Genomic DNA, 13,969 nt, shown 5'->3' on the forward strand with positions numbered 1-13,969 from the left:
CTTTCCTGCGGGGTTCCTGTTCTTTGAAATTGGTTGCTTCATTTCTGAGTTTTGATTGGTAACAGAGAAAATGCGACAAAGAGGGATTCCCGCACAATAACTAAAGCATACGTGGGAGCCTCATCTCAAGCGCCCAAGGCGGCAAATCTCTCTCCCGCGTGTAATCATTGACAATCTTTGAATGTATAACTACAATCCATTAATATTCAAAAAAATCCCACAGTCTAAATTATTGATCTGGCAAGGAAATCGCCGTGGCGCGTGCTAGACGCGTTTGTGAAATTAACTGCGAGACGAAAGACTGCCGTGCCATGTAATCCATTTTATGCGCCGCCTGTGATAAATACAAATCAAAGTCTTCAAGATCCCCGCCATCACTCTCATCAGCCTTCGCACCGTCTATGCAAACAGCGTTGTCTTGTCCAGCTCGTTCTTGGCAGGTCGGTTGCCGTTGGACAGGAGGCCTAGATCATCCTTCTTTGACACGCGACCAACTGCCTGCTCCACCCTGCCGTTGTGCCTTGCGGCCTTTGCCCTCCGAATGTCAGCTCTGATTTGGTTGGGAGAGACGAATTCTCTGTTCTCGTATATGATTGGTCCACCGAACGAGCCTTCCTGTATCACCAGAGGCGTGAGAACGAATCTAGGTCCAATTTCGACGAGATTGATGTCCTTGTTGGATTTGCCAACTGTGGTTTCCTCCTCGTCGCCGTCCTTGGATTTGGTCTGCTCGACCTCGCTAATTTGATAGTTCCGGATCCAAATCTTGCCATCTGCAATGCTGAAGCCCATGACATGGTCGATGAATGGCTTCGACTTTCGCGCGCCTTGCGGAACACCAAATGTGTGAAGGAAAAGTTCCTTCATGACGCGGAAATGCGGCTGGGTCTCGAAGGCGGCGTCGAATGAAAGGATTGGTCTTGAGCCCTTCAAGCAGTTTCCAGTGAAGTGTAATTCCTCCATCGTGTGCACTGCAGGCAAAGCCGTTAGTACGAGATGTCGCCCCATGGAACCAAATCGGTCGCAAAACACTCACAGTTTTGCAGGTGGAATTTAACTGTCGGGCCATTGGGCACCTTGCTCATCCATACATATAAATCTTTGCCCTTTCTCGCCTCGAAAAACAAAACATTGTTGCAGTTGTAGAGCTCAGCCAGTTCATTGAGCTCGCCGAGTCTGGATTTCGAGTCGAACTTGGCATCCTTTCGACCGTGAGGGAGCAGAGATGCAAGATCATTCAAGAGGTGGCGGTGTCTGTTAATTGAAAGTCAGCCAAAGGCACGGCAATCATCAAATCCATCGCCGCAAGACTTGCCTGTATGTGACACCTCGACTGGACAAGATCAGCACTCTCTGCTTGTTTTTCTTGACGCCATTGGTCGACGATTCGTTCTTCTCGCTGCCGCCCTTGGACAGGGACTTGTATACGGCCGCCATCTTGCAGAGTAGGGGATTGCTTAAGCGGTTGGGAATGGACGTACAAAATAGTTTGCGACTGCTAGAAAATTTAGAGGAGCGCAACGCGATAAGCAGTCGAGATCCTTATCGGAAAAATCATGAATGTGGGTCGCTCGATAGCCAGTCCCGGCACGGCTTAGCGGCGGTTGGAGCATGGTGGGGGGGATTCTCGCTGAGCTCGGTAGGCAGGAATTTGGGGGCCTTAAAGGCGGGAAGCAATTCTGCGGAGTGTATCGCATACCAGTGGACTCCAATAGTACCTAGAGACAAGGTGGTTTCATCACCGCCAATCTTGGCCTTCGGATCGATGGGATATGATGTACATTACCTACAAATTTAAATACAGAGCAACAAGGACCTATAGCGTAAGACTAGGAAATCTGAGGAGACGATGCCGCCAGGTTGAAGAACCGAATCATTTCATTAAGAGGTCATTTAGCTACGTAAGATGAGGCTTCGTAGCCGTCACCGGATAGATCAGCCCAGAAACCCCCCTCGCGACAAACAGAAACAACAGAAAGTCAAAAGTGTCTGCGCCCTTCTAAATTGAGAAACAAAAGGAAGCATCAGGCCTCTTCCTCATTTCCTCGACACAGCGTCGAAGTCTTTCGGTATGCGACGTACATTTTCGAAACATGCGACTTGAAATATTTCCCATTTCCCCACATGTCGTTGGCATCATCATAACTAGCTTAGCAGCACTTGCCGCCCTTGGAAGCCTCATCGTCGGCTGTCTTGCTGAGTGAGATGTTAGTGCCGGCACCAATGGTGGCCTGGGCACCATCACCGCTGTCGAGAGCCTTGCTAGATACGATTCGGTAGATCTCTGTATCGAGGGTTGTGTTAGTCCTGAAGATGGTAGGGGAACGATGGAAAGACGGATCGCACCAGTAAGGATGTTCTGGAAGGCAAGCTCAACGTTGCTGGCATCGAGGGCAGACGTCTCGATGAAAGAAAGATGGTTCTCGCCTACAGATCAGATTGGTCAGTACAACGTCATTTATCTCTTGGATCGCAAGACGAACTAGCAAAGCCCTTGGCCTCATCCGTAGGCACAGCCCTCAGGTGTCTCAAATCGCTCTTGTTGCCGACCAGCATGATGACAATGTTCGCATCGGCATGGTCCCGAAGCTCCTTTAGCCATCTCGTGACGTTCTCGTAGGTTTGGTGCTTGCTGATGTCATAGACGAGGAGGGCGCCCACGGCACCACGGTAGTATGCGGAAGTAATGGCACGGTAACGCTCCTGACCAGCTGTATCCCAAATCTGCGCCTTGATGGTCTTGGAGTCGACCTGGATCGATCTAGTGGCAAACTCGACACCGATAGTTGACTTGGAGTCGAGGTTGAACTCGTTGCGGGTGAATCGGCTGAGAAGGTTGGACTTTCCGACTCCAGAGTCACCAATCAAGACAACTAGCAGACTCGGTGTTAGTAGGCATGCGGCCACGGAGCAGATTGGCGGCGTTGGCCATCCACGTAGGAAGGGAGGGCGGCACCTTTGAAGAGGAACTAGTGGGGGTTGAAGCATCGCCGTTAGCGTTCCGCCAGGTGTTCATTTCGTTGCTGGGCTTGAAGGGGGCGGAACCTACATCATATTCGTCGTTGGCCATGGTAGCAGCGGAACGGGTCGATGCGCGCAGGTGAGTGAAGGCGGTTTGATGCTGCACAAGGGAAGCTGTGACGCTGAGATGTGTGGTTGTGGTTGTGGATGTGGATGTGGAGGGGAAGAAGTGGCTGCGCGGCTCTGACGATTGGTAGCACAGGTTGCTAAGTCAGTCAGCCAGACGGTCACCTGTGGCACGCTGTGCTGTGCTGGGAATTTGAGCTCAGGAGGCGCGCCGTAGGCAGCGAGGAATGCATTTCCTGCAGCCTGACAGAGACTTGCCGGCGACTACACTCTGCCCTAGACGCTGCATCAATCAACAGGTACCTTTGAGGTACTGTCTTTGGGCCCCTTCGTTAGCCTGTGAACGGCCGTTAGCACAACAGGTATAGTACGATAGTGGCCCTCTGCTACACCAAAGAAATTGATGCCCTTTAGGTGCTGAGGAGTCCACCAACAGGAGACGGGAGCCGTATGGAGACTCTGGACCCCATCCCTTTAGCACCCAAAAGACCATGATAACATTCTATTCTATTCTGTCCCCCCCTTTTTTGGGTTTCTCCTGGTTGAGAGCGGTTCTTGTATCTGTACTTGTGAGGTATTGGTGGCACTTATAGGGCTGCCTAATGCCGTGTATCATCCAGATAGGCGCCTACCAGAGCACAGAGCACAGAACACTACCTAGTAGTACTTTAGTAGGCAGATAGATCTCAAGACAGTTGAGCCCAAACACCACGCCCAAGCGTCGGCGGAAACTACTTGGTTAGAGCCGGGCCTTTTTTGGGAGAGTGGGGTTAAGGGTTTGGTCCACTAGCCACAGAGCACGGAGCTCACGTAAGGAACTTGCAGGGGTTGATGATCAACTGTGCTGTCTTGTGCTCAGGCTCGGGCTCGTGCAGCTGCTTAGCAAACAACATCACAGCAATTTTGTAGCCATCAGACGGGCATAGTAGTGCCGCCCAGGGCATGCTTTGGACTCATTCCCAGGTTGGCACGGCAATTAACACTTCCAGTTATTACACCATCCTGGCAGCGGTAGTCATGGTTTCTGCCGCGACATCTGTGCGCAGGTGCAATCACGTGAATTCAATTGCATCCAGGCCGTTTGCAAACAATCTCAAGCCACCAGGACAACCAGCTATCACCACTCTTCGCTCGGAAACGCTGTCTCTATGAAACATCATCTTCGGCGATGGCGTCTGGAGGAGATTCTGACGATGAGATTTCAATCACATCCACCGATGATGAGAACGGTGACGAGCTGTTCGTCGACAAGGTCCTGGCGGAGAGGCACGTTAACGGAGAGCCCCGCTGTCTGATCCAATGGAAAGATCTCCCCATAGAAGAGGCAACCTGGGAGCCCAGAGGAAATTTAACGGATGAGCTCATGGGAATCTGGGAGCAGACCAAGGCAGACGAAAGAAATGGGCTGGTGCCAAAGTTCAGGTTTCAGGACTGGAAAGATGCCGTCAAGAAGAGCTACGAGTCAAAGCTTGCCCGACACCACCTTCGCAACCTCGTGCGCGCAAGACGCGGCTATCCCCAGACGACAATGTTGACGATGCATGAGTTTCTGCAGTTGCTCAGCGATTATCCGGAAGAAGAAGAAGAAGAAGAAGAAGCTGGTCAGATTGATCCAACCCCTGCACAGATGGGCCTGCAGCAAAGCCTGTCAGAAAACCCGCCGGCTTCTTATACAGATCAGTCCGCGATGATCTCAGAAACTTCGACAATATTGATTGAAGATTCTCCTTCTCCCCAGGAACCTATGCGGGAGGGGCTTTTCGGAACACCTGATGAGACCAGGACAACCAGCCCACCAGAGACATTACCCGTGAACCCCCCGGCCCCGTTAAAGTCAGCCTTAAAGAGTTCCGAGACCACGACGCGAGCTTCTGTGAGATTCATTCTTCCACCCACAGGGACTTCTCGTGAGGTGCCTAGGAGACACATCCCATCAAATCGGGCGGCTGCAGCAAGATCAACAGGGTACGCAAATGTCTTCGCCGGCGGTCGTACTCGCAAAGGGAGAGGAACGTTGAGTGAAGCAGCGGCAAACCCAGAAGTCAACCCTAAATTCTTAAATTCGCGACTCAAAAGGAAGATAGAGTTACAACGTCGAGATAGAGAGGGGATCAAGGCACCAACAAGTCACCCTTCTGAACTGATCTCTCTTGACCACAACAACCCACAATTATCAGCCAATGGTTCCAAAGATGATGATCAAATCAACGGGAAACGCAAATCTCCAACAAAGGGCGTTGCTCACTGGGAAGACGAGCCGATGGAAATCGACCCAAGGGATAGCCTGTTTGTATCTGATCAGACTCCTTCACTGGCTTCAGATGCCTCAGACGACGAAATGACCCAGCCAGATACTGATGATGGCGAAGAGCAGCCAGAATATCAAGCAATAAGCAAAACTGTGCAACTAGGTCCCAAAAAACTAAGCACGATCACTCTCTCTTTTGATGGGATACCCCTGGAACGAGGTCTCGCTTGGGCAGAGCAGTTTCGTTCAGATGAGCGACTCGTTTTCACACATACTTGCAATTCTCGGGATCTCTTTTGCCAGACAGGCATGAACGGCAGCCTATCAGTGGTACAATTATGCGAAGGCACTGTTGCATCATATACGGAGCTTAACGCCCTCAAAAGCTTAGCGAGTAATCTCAGACTCGGGTCTTTGGGATTGCTAAGTTGTAGCGAAAACTTCTGCGTGTACATGTTCTTCCCTGAAAATGCAGATGGCCAAGCAACACAAGACGGCGATGACACAGTCCTCAAATACCATATTTTCAAGCCAGTTGATTCCTTGACTCCGTCCATGCTGGCCTCCGCTTCACAGCTGATGGCGGCAGACAAGAGCGACAAAGATCCAGCATTTTGGTCAAGACCTTTGAATGAAATCTTTGGCCAGAAATATGAGCAGCTACTCCCCGTTCACGTAAGAGATGGCGAGAAACACAACTTCTTCTTGGCCTTCCCCAATCGTGCCGAACAAGAAGCTTTCCTATTAAGCGGGTGGCTGCGAGATAACCGGAGCGACTGCGATATTCGGGTCAGTTACACAGGAGGTTCTTGGTCTAGCTTCGTAAAAATGGCCAATGGGATTGTCATTATTCATGAAGATATGCTTTGGGCAATACGAAAAATCCCCAGATTACACGACCTTTTACATGGGCGCAGAACACACTTCACGTTTTGGATGTTCAGCCGCTCTCTTTTGCCCGTTCATTCACTAGGTTCTGAGGGCTCGCCAGCGTCCCCTCTGGGCGACATCCGCCTTTACCGTGTGTTTGATCCTGGGGCAGCCTTCTTGATCACGCCGAGCTTCTTGGTCTCTGAGCCAGAGCATGCGTATTCGTTTTTGAAGTGGTTCTGGAACAACTACGTCAAAACTTTCGACGTGAGCCGACCCAGGAAGTTGGTTCTGTGCGCAAAGATTGACGAATGGATGAACAACCTATACCTGGAGCAGATGTCGGTGAGACGCAAGCATCCGCCTAACGCGCCAGAGGAGGAACTCAGCGTCAAGGGCATATCCGATAAGGCCATCGAATGCCGATGGAAGTCTTTCAAGCTCATCCAACAGCTTGTTGCAGATGCTCCCGACGAAAATGCCGGAAGTATTATCCTCGCACCCGAAGCAATAGATGGCAACGATGAGCAAAGCTTGGTCAACTGGTTCGGCGAGTGGTCCACCTTGAACATAGAACAGTACCGAAGATATACTGTCATAGGCTGTGGCTGGCAAACCGAAACACGGCTCTCAAGAACGCTTCGGGCACCAATTTACGAAGACGGCGTCGTAAACGATCCGGACGAAGCACTGTCCGGTGTCCCAACCCAACCCGAATCGTCGACGCCTCCATCTGGGCCAGGGGCAGTTAAAGAAGACAAAAGCTGGTACATAAAAACTCGACTGTTTGAAATGATAGAGGAGTTCAAACGGGGAGCATTCACGCCCGTGAAATTGTACCTGTTTCCCGTGGCATATTCGACGTCAGATGTTAGTTTCCGGCTTGGAGACATCGCGCAAAAATATAGTACATATGAACAGTGGTTTCATTTTTACTGGAGAGTGTTTGACACCTCCCGCAGACATATGCACAATTCGTACGCAGGGCTGTTTTACACCTTTGATGAGCGGCAGGCTTCGTCGCGTACATTTCACAGCGTCCAACGATCCCCGTGGGCTGCTCTATTCCGTCCGGTTAACCCACATATGCGGCCTTGGAAGAGTTTAGAGCTGTTCATATGGGATATTAATCATTCAGAAAGCACCAGGAAAGGCAGAACTTTTTGCTACGCTGATCTTCTCGAAGGCCAGCAACGCTTGATAGACCACATACAAGAAAGGGTACGAGACAGACTCCCGCTTGAAAAGGTCTGGGTGGGCGCTGTTGGGGCCGGGGCCAAGCCTAGTGGTGTAACTGATCTGGATATCACACTGCAATGGCTTGATGGCGTAATGACGAAAGTTAAGGACTGGATACCTGCACCAGCCAAAGATATACCTGGTAGGGGATGGAGTCTTGTCACTCCCGAGAGGTCGTCAAAGGATCGGGAGGACAGAAGGGCTCCCGTCAGGAATGAAGACGATATGAAGGGGAATTTGCAGCTAGGAGACGGCGCACCATCCCGAAAGAGAATCTTCCATCCACCACAGGGCCACGGTCATTACAAATATACGAAATGTCGAAATCGGCTGCACCAGGCGGCACGAAAGTTCGACCCTAAGCTGGAAGGGAAGAGCTTCGAGTATACCTTCAGGCCAACAATAGACTGGTACGCCGAGCAATGTGAAGAGGGCCGCGGGTTTGAACATATCAAGGTAATGGCATGGAGAGATGTTTTTCAAGTTTACAAAATCGAGGAGTTTTTTCAGAAACGAAGCTGATGGGCGAATCGTTGGTTTCAACCGTTTCGGCTTCATTTGGGGAGGGTGCATCAGCTCCATCATGAGGATATCTGGACATGAACATATAATGGCTCTTTTTATCTTTTTGTCTTCATCTCTCTTCCAAATTGTGGATTCATATGCATCGACGGCAAAAGGAGCCGCCAGTAAGAGTGCGCATTCTACAACAAAGGCCAAATGTGGTCATGCGTGTTTACAAATTGTAATTAGTACTATACATGAGAAATAATATCGTCAATCTACCCCCAGTTCATGGCTACGCGTCCTTTCGCCAGTAAAATGCCCAACAACTAAGCAGTAAAATACAATGCGCTTGATTCTGCTTTTTACCTAGCAGAGGTAGGGAAAGTCCGCGCACTCAAAAGAACGCCCTTTATCCTTCGGATGTTATCCCTTACTTTCCGGATTTCGTCTTCCGAGTCCTTCTTCTTCCTCTTGTCAAAGTTTCCGAATAATTCGGCATGGTGTCCGTATGTCATGTTATCGAGATCGTCGCGGAAGACGTCCAGCAATACCTTGATATCCTGGGACTCGTTGCTCTGCTTCTTAAAGTCGTCCGTAAGCCCCTTTAGCGACTTTGTCAGTTTCGAAAGGCGATCGGCTTGGACCTTTGACTGCGCCTCGTCTTTGCCCTTGGGAGTCGAGGACGAAGGGCTGTTGGGGAAAGACGTCTGGGTGCCGACGTCACGGTGGAACATTTCAGACGGGTCTTCGGATTCGGTCGCCTCCGAGGCGGTGTTTGCGGAGCTCTTGTACGATGGGACGACAGAGACGGTGTTTTCGAGCTGGGTCACGATGGAATCCAGTCGGTTCGCGGTGGTCTCGTGTAAATCGATTCGCGCGTTTGTCAGTTTCTCCACCATCGGCTCGACGGCGAATTTGCTCGCGCCATATAGAAGCGTCGACAAGCCTCCAAAGGCGTAGAGGGTATTGAGGAGCCCGTTGGTCGTGACCAAGGGGGGTGTGCGCTGGGGCTTGGTGAGGAACTCGGGGTATGTCACTACGGGAGGCCGATCGCTGCCTGCGAGGATAGAGGTCGGGGGTTGGGGAACGGCGGGTGGTTTCGGGGCGAATGATTTTTCGAGCACTTGCAATGCTTTTTGGTTGGACTCCTGTCGCTGGCGTCAGTCTGATGGCGAGATAGAAGCGTCGGGATAGGCATGTGTTTACATACGTCTGATGGTGTGGACTCCTTCTCTGATGACGGCGCCTCTTCTAACCCACCGAGAAGATGCTCGATATCTTCATCCTCGACGCCTTTGGACTTGAGAAAGTCGACCTTGGTATCTCGGGGAGCCGTCTTGACAGCATCATCGTCCAGAAACCGTCGCGCAACTTCTAGCTTGTCTGTGTCGCTACTTTGTTGCGGTTGTGCTTCATCTGGGGTCGCATTATCACCGAGCGCGTTAAGCTGCCACTTGGGCACGCCATCGGGTGGTGATTTGCCTTCTGAGTCGTCCATTTGTGCTGTTTATTGGAATTTCGCATATCCTCGTAGGGGAAGCATGTCAGCTGAAGCGAGATGGCATTCGATAACATTGACCCCGGACGTCGGTTGGCCGGGTAAGATCCGGCTTTGTCATAGGCCTCGGCACATGCAAGACGCGGCGCGCTCTAGTGGATATGCCGATGACTAATGATTCAAGCCAATGAAATCTCGAGCTGTGCGAATTATCTGCCAAGTTCAGCCTTCAAGTTCATTGCTAGGCACAGGTAAGTAACTTGGAGAATCTCATACAGAAGCATTCTATCATCCATTACCCGGCATTGGAAACTCTTGATACGTACTGAATGCTGTTATCCCCTAATTAGAGTTGTATGACCCAAATCATCACTGTCATCATGAGACAAGGGTAATACGAAGTTGAGTTGCGACTTTGCAGCGCAGCTATACTGTTTGTGTTGGTTCCGCGCTACCCTAAGGTGACCTTGGAGTTGACGGGGGTAGATAAGTACCAATGGAGAATAAATCCGCGACTTTGTATGGATGAAGAGTAGCGAACAGAAGCGAGCCACTCTAATTGATGGTCTGTAGAGCTGCATACCTCCCAATCGAAGTTCAATTCCGGCATAAAGGCAATAGATTCTTCAAATCGTAGATATTTTGCTTCTAATAATGTATAGAGCACTAACAAAAAAGTGCTGAGAAAGTCACAAAAGTGGGCCTAGGGGGTCATCAAACTCTCGCCCATCAGCTGCTCTCAACACCAAAAATTAACATGCAATTGCGATACAACCATTGAATAAGAGCCGTCGCCGCTAAGCAACGCCTACAGACATTCAACTGCGCCGTTTGTTTTGGCTTACGACCCTTGGATTCTAGATTTATTCCTTCTTTTCTCCCTCTTTCCGCACTTCGGCCATCACCAACACGCCTGTTATTTTTTTTTATTTTAGACTTCATCACGTCGAGACTTGCCCTGCCGTCATCGCAGCGACGCTCAACGGCCATCGAATCATATCGCTTGGATCCCGGACAGCGCAGCGCTCGCCATTGGCATCGACTACCTGTACCGGTGCTAATACCATTGGTTCAGCGCGGTGCTTCTAGCATCTGGAACAGTGATAGATCGGGTCCTGCGCGCTGATCCCGGCATACCTATCCTCGCATACGCCTGCAGCAACGCGTATCGTGATTGCACAGCTCGGGTCCAATAAGAACAGCACCACGAATAGCCATTCTCGGCTGCACCCGCCGGCAAAGGTACAAACAAGGTAAGGCAATTGGGGGCTTCCCACGCAGTTCCTTTTCGTTTGTTTGTCTTGCCTGATATGTATCTCGGCGGATGTGATGCGTCGTGATCTGGCTAGCTGCTGCTACGCTGTCTCTGTCGCCATCGCTACCCGGTTCTCCCTACTGCTGCACCAACCCTGCTCTTCATTTTGTCTTTCTCTTCGTCACTCTGGACGAGACTTGGCCCATCATCATTGGCGTCTGTGGCCCAAGTGCCATTAACAAAGACTGCAAGTGCAGCATCCCAATAAATACATACCAATTTGCGAGAGCTCAGGTGTTGGAATCCGCCTCTCAAGTGCTGAGGTTGGACGGTTAATGTTTTGTCGTGGCCAATTCGTTGGCGTGGAGTATAAAATGCCTACACCTGGCTGCTTCATTGGACCGGCGCCCAAGACTCAATGTCCATCAACGGCAGGGTTGGGTGGCGCGAAATGCAGGCAGAGCGTCTCCAAGACCCAATCCGCGGCAGAGTTGCTGTTTTAGGGGCTGGGATCAGCCTGTCATGTTGTGGAAATTGCCTGAGCAGTTGCTCGCGTCCGTACAAAAACCCAGTTGCGCGGCCTTGCTTTAGTGGCTAGACCGAGCTTATCCCAACTACATGCCACATGTGCACATCGCTCAAGCAACATTTGAACCCTTTGCAAATCACCGTCGCCGTCGCCGTTGCCGCTGCCCTGGCTCCTGTTTGCAAAAGCCCGCACGCAACACAAAAACCATAGACCCGGCATTCTCCAAACACGTCAAGCATCTGCGAGTGCAGTCGGCGGATCATGTCCTCACGTCCCCGGCGTTCGGCCGCTGCAAAGGCCAAGGAAGTGATTTCCGTCCACGCCAGATGGGCTGACACAAGCGAAAAGGAAGACGCAGGTACCAGCATGTCCTCGCGACGGACAGGACGTGCCGGTGGCGCATCGGCCTCGCGCGATACAGCTTCATCGCCAGAAGAGACGCATCTTAGCGTTACAGTGAAGCTCCCCAACAGTAGGTCACGCCAAGCTACCAGGGGAGGCAATCGTCGGGTCGACCCATTTGAAGGCGGCGAGATTGTGCACGGGAAGCGCAACCGCGGCGGAAAAAAGAGCTATGTTATAGATTCAAGCCCTGATGACGAAGAAGAGGAGGAAGAGGAGGAAGAAGTAGTAGTAGAAGATGACGACGATGATGACGAGGAGGAGGATGATGACGATGAAGAGGATGCGGGAGCAGATGAGGATGACGATATGGAAGAGCTCGGTGACGAAGATGCTGAAGGTGAAGACGAAATGGAAGTTGATGCCGAGGGCGAAGAAGATGCAGATGGCGACATTGACATGGCCCCAAAGCCTGTTGGCCGCCCCTCAGCAAAGAATTCGAGGATTACCAAGTCGAGACCCACAGTAAAGGTCACCTCATCCAGGATGAATCGGGATGAAGACGAAGATGAAGACGAGGAAGAAGATGACGATGATGACGAACTCAGCGACCCGGCAGACAGCGACATAGGCGATGATACCATTGTTTATGGCGACCAGGCCATGGAAGATGAAGATGCCGAAGGAGAAGAAATTGAGGTCGCTGGGGATGAGGAAGATGTTGAAGAAGAAGATGAAATCGTTATGCAACAAGAGGCCAATGGCGATTCAGAGCTCGACAGCGAAGCAGGCAGCCGGGCTGAAACGCCAGATCTCGCCAAAATGACCAAAAGACAGAGGGCCCGATTTGAGGACATCCCTCAAGAGTTTATGAAATTGCCTGATGGTGAGTCTATCGCTACGCATCCGGACGTCTTCATGGGATGTGGAATGCGATTTGATTGGTTATTCAAGACCACGCCTCTGACCCCCTTATTGCAGAAATCCAAGTCAAGAAAGTGTTTACGGCGGAAGAATTATCCATGCGCCGCCAAGAAATGGCTAGACGGCGACGCAACCTCAGCGAGAAGCGCAATGAAGAAGTCAAGGTGAGCAGTACTACTCTTATGGGGGTTGAGACCTTCGTATACCCATCACATTGCTAATACCGCCACCGCAGATGGAGACCATCAACAAGCTTCTCAAGAAGCAGGCCCCAAAGATCAACCGTAAAGCCGCCGCCGATGCACAGGATCAGGACTCGCAAAAGGCCAACCCTATTTTCATTCGCTGGGTTAGCAACAAGAGTGGTAACCGGGTTGCCGTTCCAGAGGAGATCATTGAAGGGCCTGCCGGTACCGTGTTTGGAGGCAAGGCCCAGCCATCGTTGGGGAAGCCAGTAGTGGAGGTGGCCTAAATCAGGCTGCGTTGCGCCTCATATTTAGGCCTTCGATGACTCTCAGCACAAGGGTTGTGGGGGGTTAACGTACTACGGGATCAGATAATAACAAGGGGGGTATTTCTGGCGCTGTTGATTCTATTGGGACAACAGGACTGGGAAGAAAGCAAAAGGATGGGCGTACGGGCAAAGGGGCGTGACTAGGATCTATAAAGCTATAGCAGCATATCGGTAATGCAGACGATGATTGAGCGAGTTCTAATTTGATGTAGCCTAGTCTCCTAAAGCACTGCCTAGTAACTGTATCTCGTGTGAATAGGGCGTGTCTGGGAGTGCCGTGGCGGCGGATTGATGTTGCCATTGGAGGCTGACGACATTGTAATAGTCTCCTTGCCAATACGGGTAGTATTTGTGTCGAGACCACTACTTGACATGTGATTGAGATAGCAGCCTGCTCTTTGGTGATATTTTAATTTCTGCAAAGTGCCCTTGCATCGACTGTATTGGATGATGAGGAGGTACATGTACGTGGGACAGCATGTAATGTCTCTTTCGCCAGTAAACCGATATTATATTATTATATCTCCAGATGATATCTACACGTCTACGGGGGTTTATTCTGCTGCCTGTGCTACTGTGAGCCTGTCTGTCCCGTTTGAGAAAGGTTGGTGGTTTGGTGCTTGGAGCATGATCAGCACATAGCAAACATGTACTCTCATCATCTCCCCCCCCCCATGTGCTTTTGATTCCATATTGACAATGGATTACGAGATAGACAAACACTCTCTTCATACGATAATAACCTCGGCGACCTGATTTCTAAAGCAAAGGAGTGGCCAGCCCACCCGCATCACAGCGACTTATCTGTCGTGTCGTAGTGAAGTTCACACGAACCGCCTTTTATCTGCTTCAGCAATCACTTCTCAATTATTAGCTGTCGCCAAATCTCTATTCCAGTATCGGGTATAACACATGGACTTTTCAAGTGCTTAGAATTATATGGTATGATGTTGGGG

The 13,969-nt window shown here is 50.8% G+C and overlaps 5 protein-coding genes across 5 annotated transcripts; 2 read left to right on the top strand and 3 right to left on the bottom strand.

Annotated features, from left to right (window-relative positions):
- Nucleotides 1-399: 399 nt before the first annotated feature.
- On the bottom strand, nucleotides 400-1,437 carry Triagg1_10832 (uncharacterized protein; the record flags this gene model as incomplete). Its single annotated transcript, XM_062894947.1, has 3 exons — nucleotides 400-971; nucleotides 1,037-1,254; nucleotides 1,340-1,437. 3 exons carry the CDS (start codon nucleotides 1,435-1,437, stop codon nucleotides 400-402), a joined length of 888 nt encoding a protein of 295 aa, XP_062750223.1.
- A 713-nt stretch (nucleotides 1,438-2,150) lies between these two features.
- Nucleotides 2,151-4,031, bottom strand: Triagg1_10833 (uncharacterized protein; the record flags this gene model as incomplete). The annotated part of the gene is made up of 5 exons (XM_062894948.1): nucleotides 2,151-2,284; nucleotides 2,347-2,427; nucleotides 2,484-2,827; nucleotides 2,883-3,227; nucleotides 3,898-4,031. The coding sequence occupies 5 exons, from the start codon at nucleotides 4,029-4,031 to the stop codon at nucleotides 2,151-2,153; spliced, it is 1,038 nt and encodes a 345-aa protein (XP_062750224.1).
- A 224-nt stretch (nucleotides 4,032-4,255) lies between these two features.
- On the top strand, nucleotides 4,256-7,966 carry Triagg1_10834 (uncharacterized protein; the record flags this gene model as incomplete). Its single annotated transcript, XM_062894949.1, has 1 exon — nucleotides 4,256-7,966. The coding sequence occupies one exon, from the start codon at nucleotides 4,256-4,258 to the stop codon at nucleotides 7,964-7,966; it is 3,711 nt and encodes a 1,236-aa protein (XP_062750225.1).
- A 347-nt stretch (nucleotides 7,967-8,313) lies between these two features.
- On the bottom strand, nucleotides 8,314-9,449 carry Triagg1_10835 (uncharacterized protein; the record flags this gene model as incomplete). Its single annotated transcript, XM_062894950.1, has 2 exons — nucleotides 8,314-9,099; nucleotides 9,162-9,449. The coding sequence occupies 2 exons, from the start codon at nucleotides 9,447-9,449 to the stop codon at nucleotides 8,314-8,316; spliced, it is 1,074 nt and encodes a 357-aa protein (XP_062750226.1).
- Nucleotides 9,450-11,494: 2,045 nt separating this feature from the next.
- On the top strand, nucleotides 11,495-12,971 carry Triagg1_10836 (uncharacterized protein; the record flags this gene model as incomplete). The annotated part of the gene is made up of 3 exons (XM_062894951.1): nucleotides 11,495-12,461; nucleotides 12,530-12,663; nucleotides 12,735-12,971. 3 exons carry the CDS (start codon nucleotides 11,495-11,497, stop codon nucleotides 12,969-12,971), a joined length of 1,338 nt encoding a protein of 445 aa, XP_062750227.1.
- Nucleotides 12,972-13,969: the final 998 nt, after the last annotated feature.

This window comes from Trichoderma aggressivum (assembly GCF_033847375.1).
Source record: "Trichoderma aggressivum f. europaeum strain CBS 100526 chromosome Unknown scaffold_088, whole genome shotgun sequence".
Lineage (NCBI taxonomy): Eukaryota > Fungi > Ascomycota > Sordariomycetes > Hypocreales > Hypocreaceae > Trichoderma > Trichoderma aggressivum.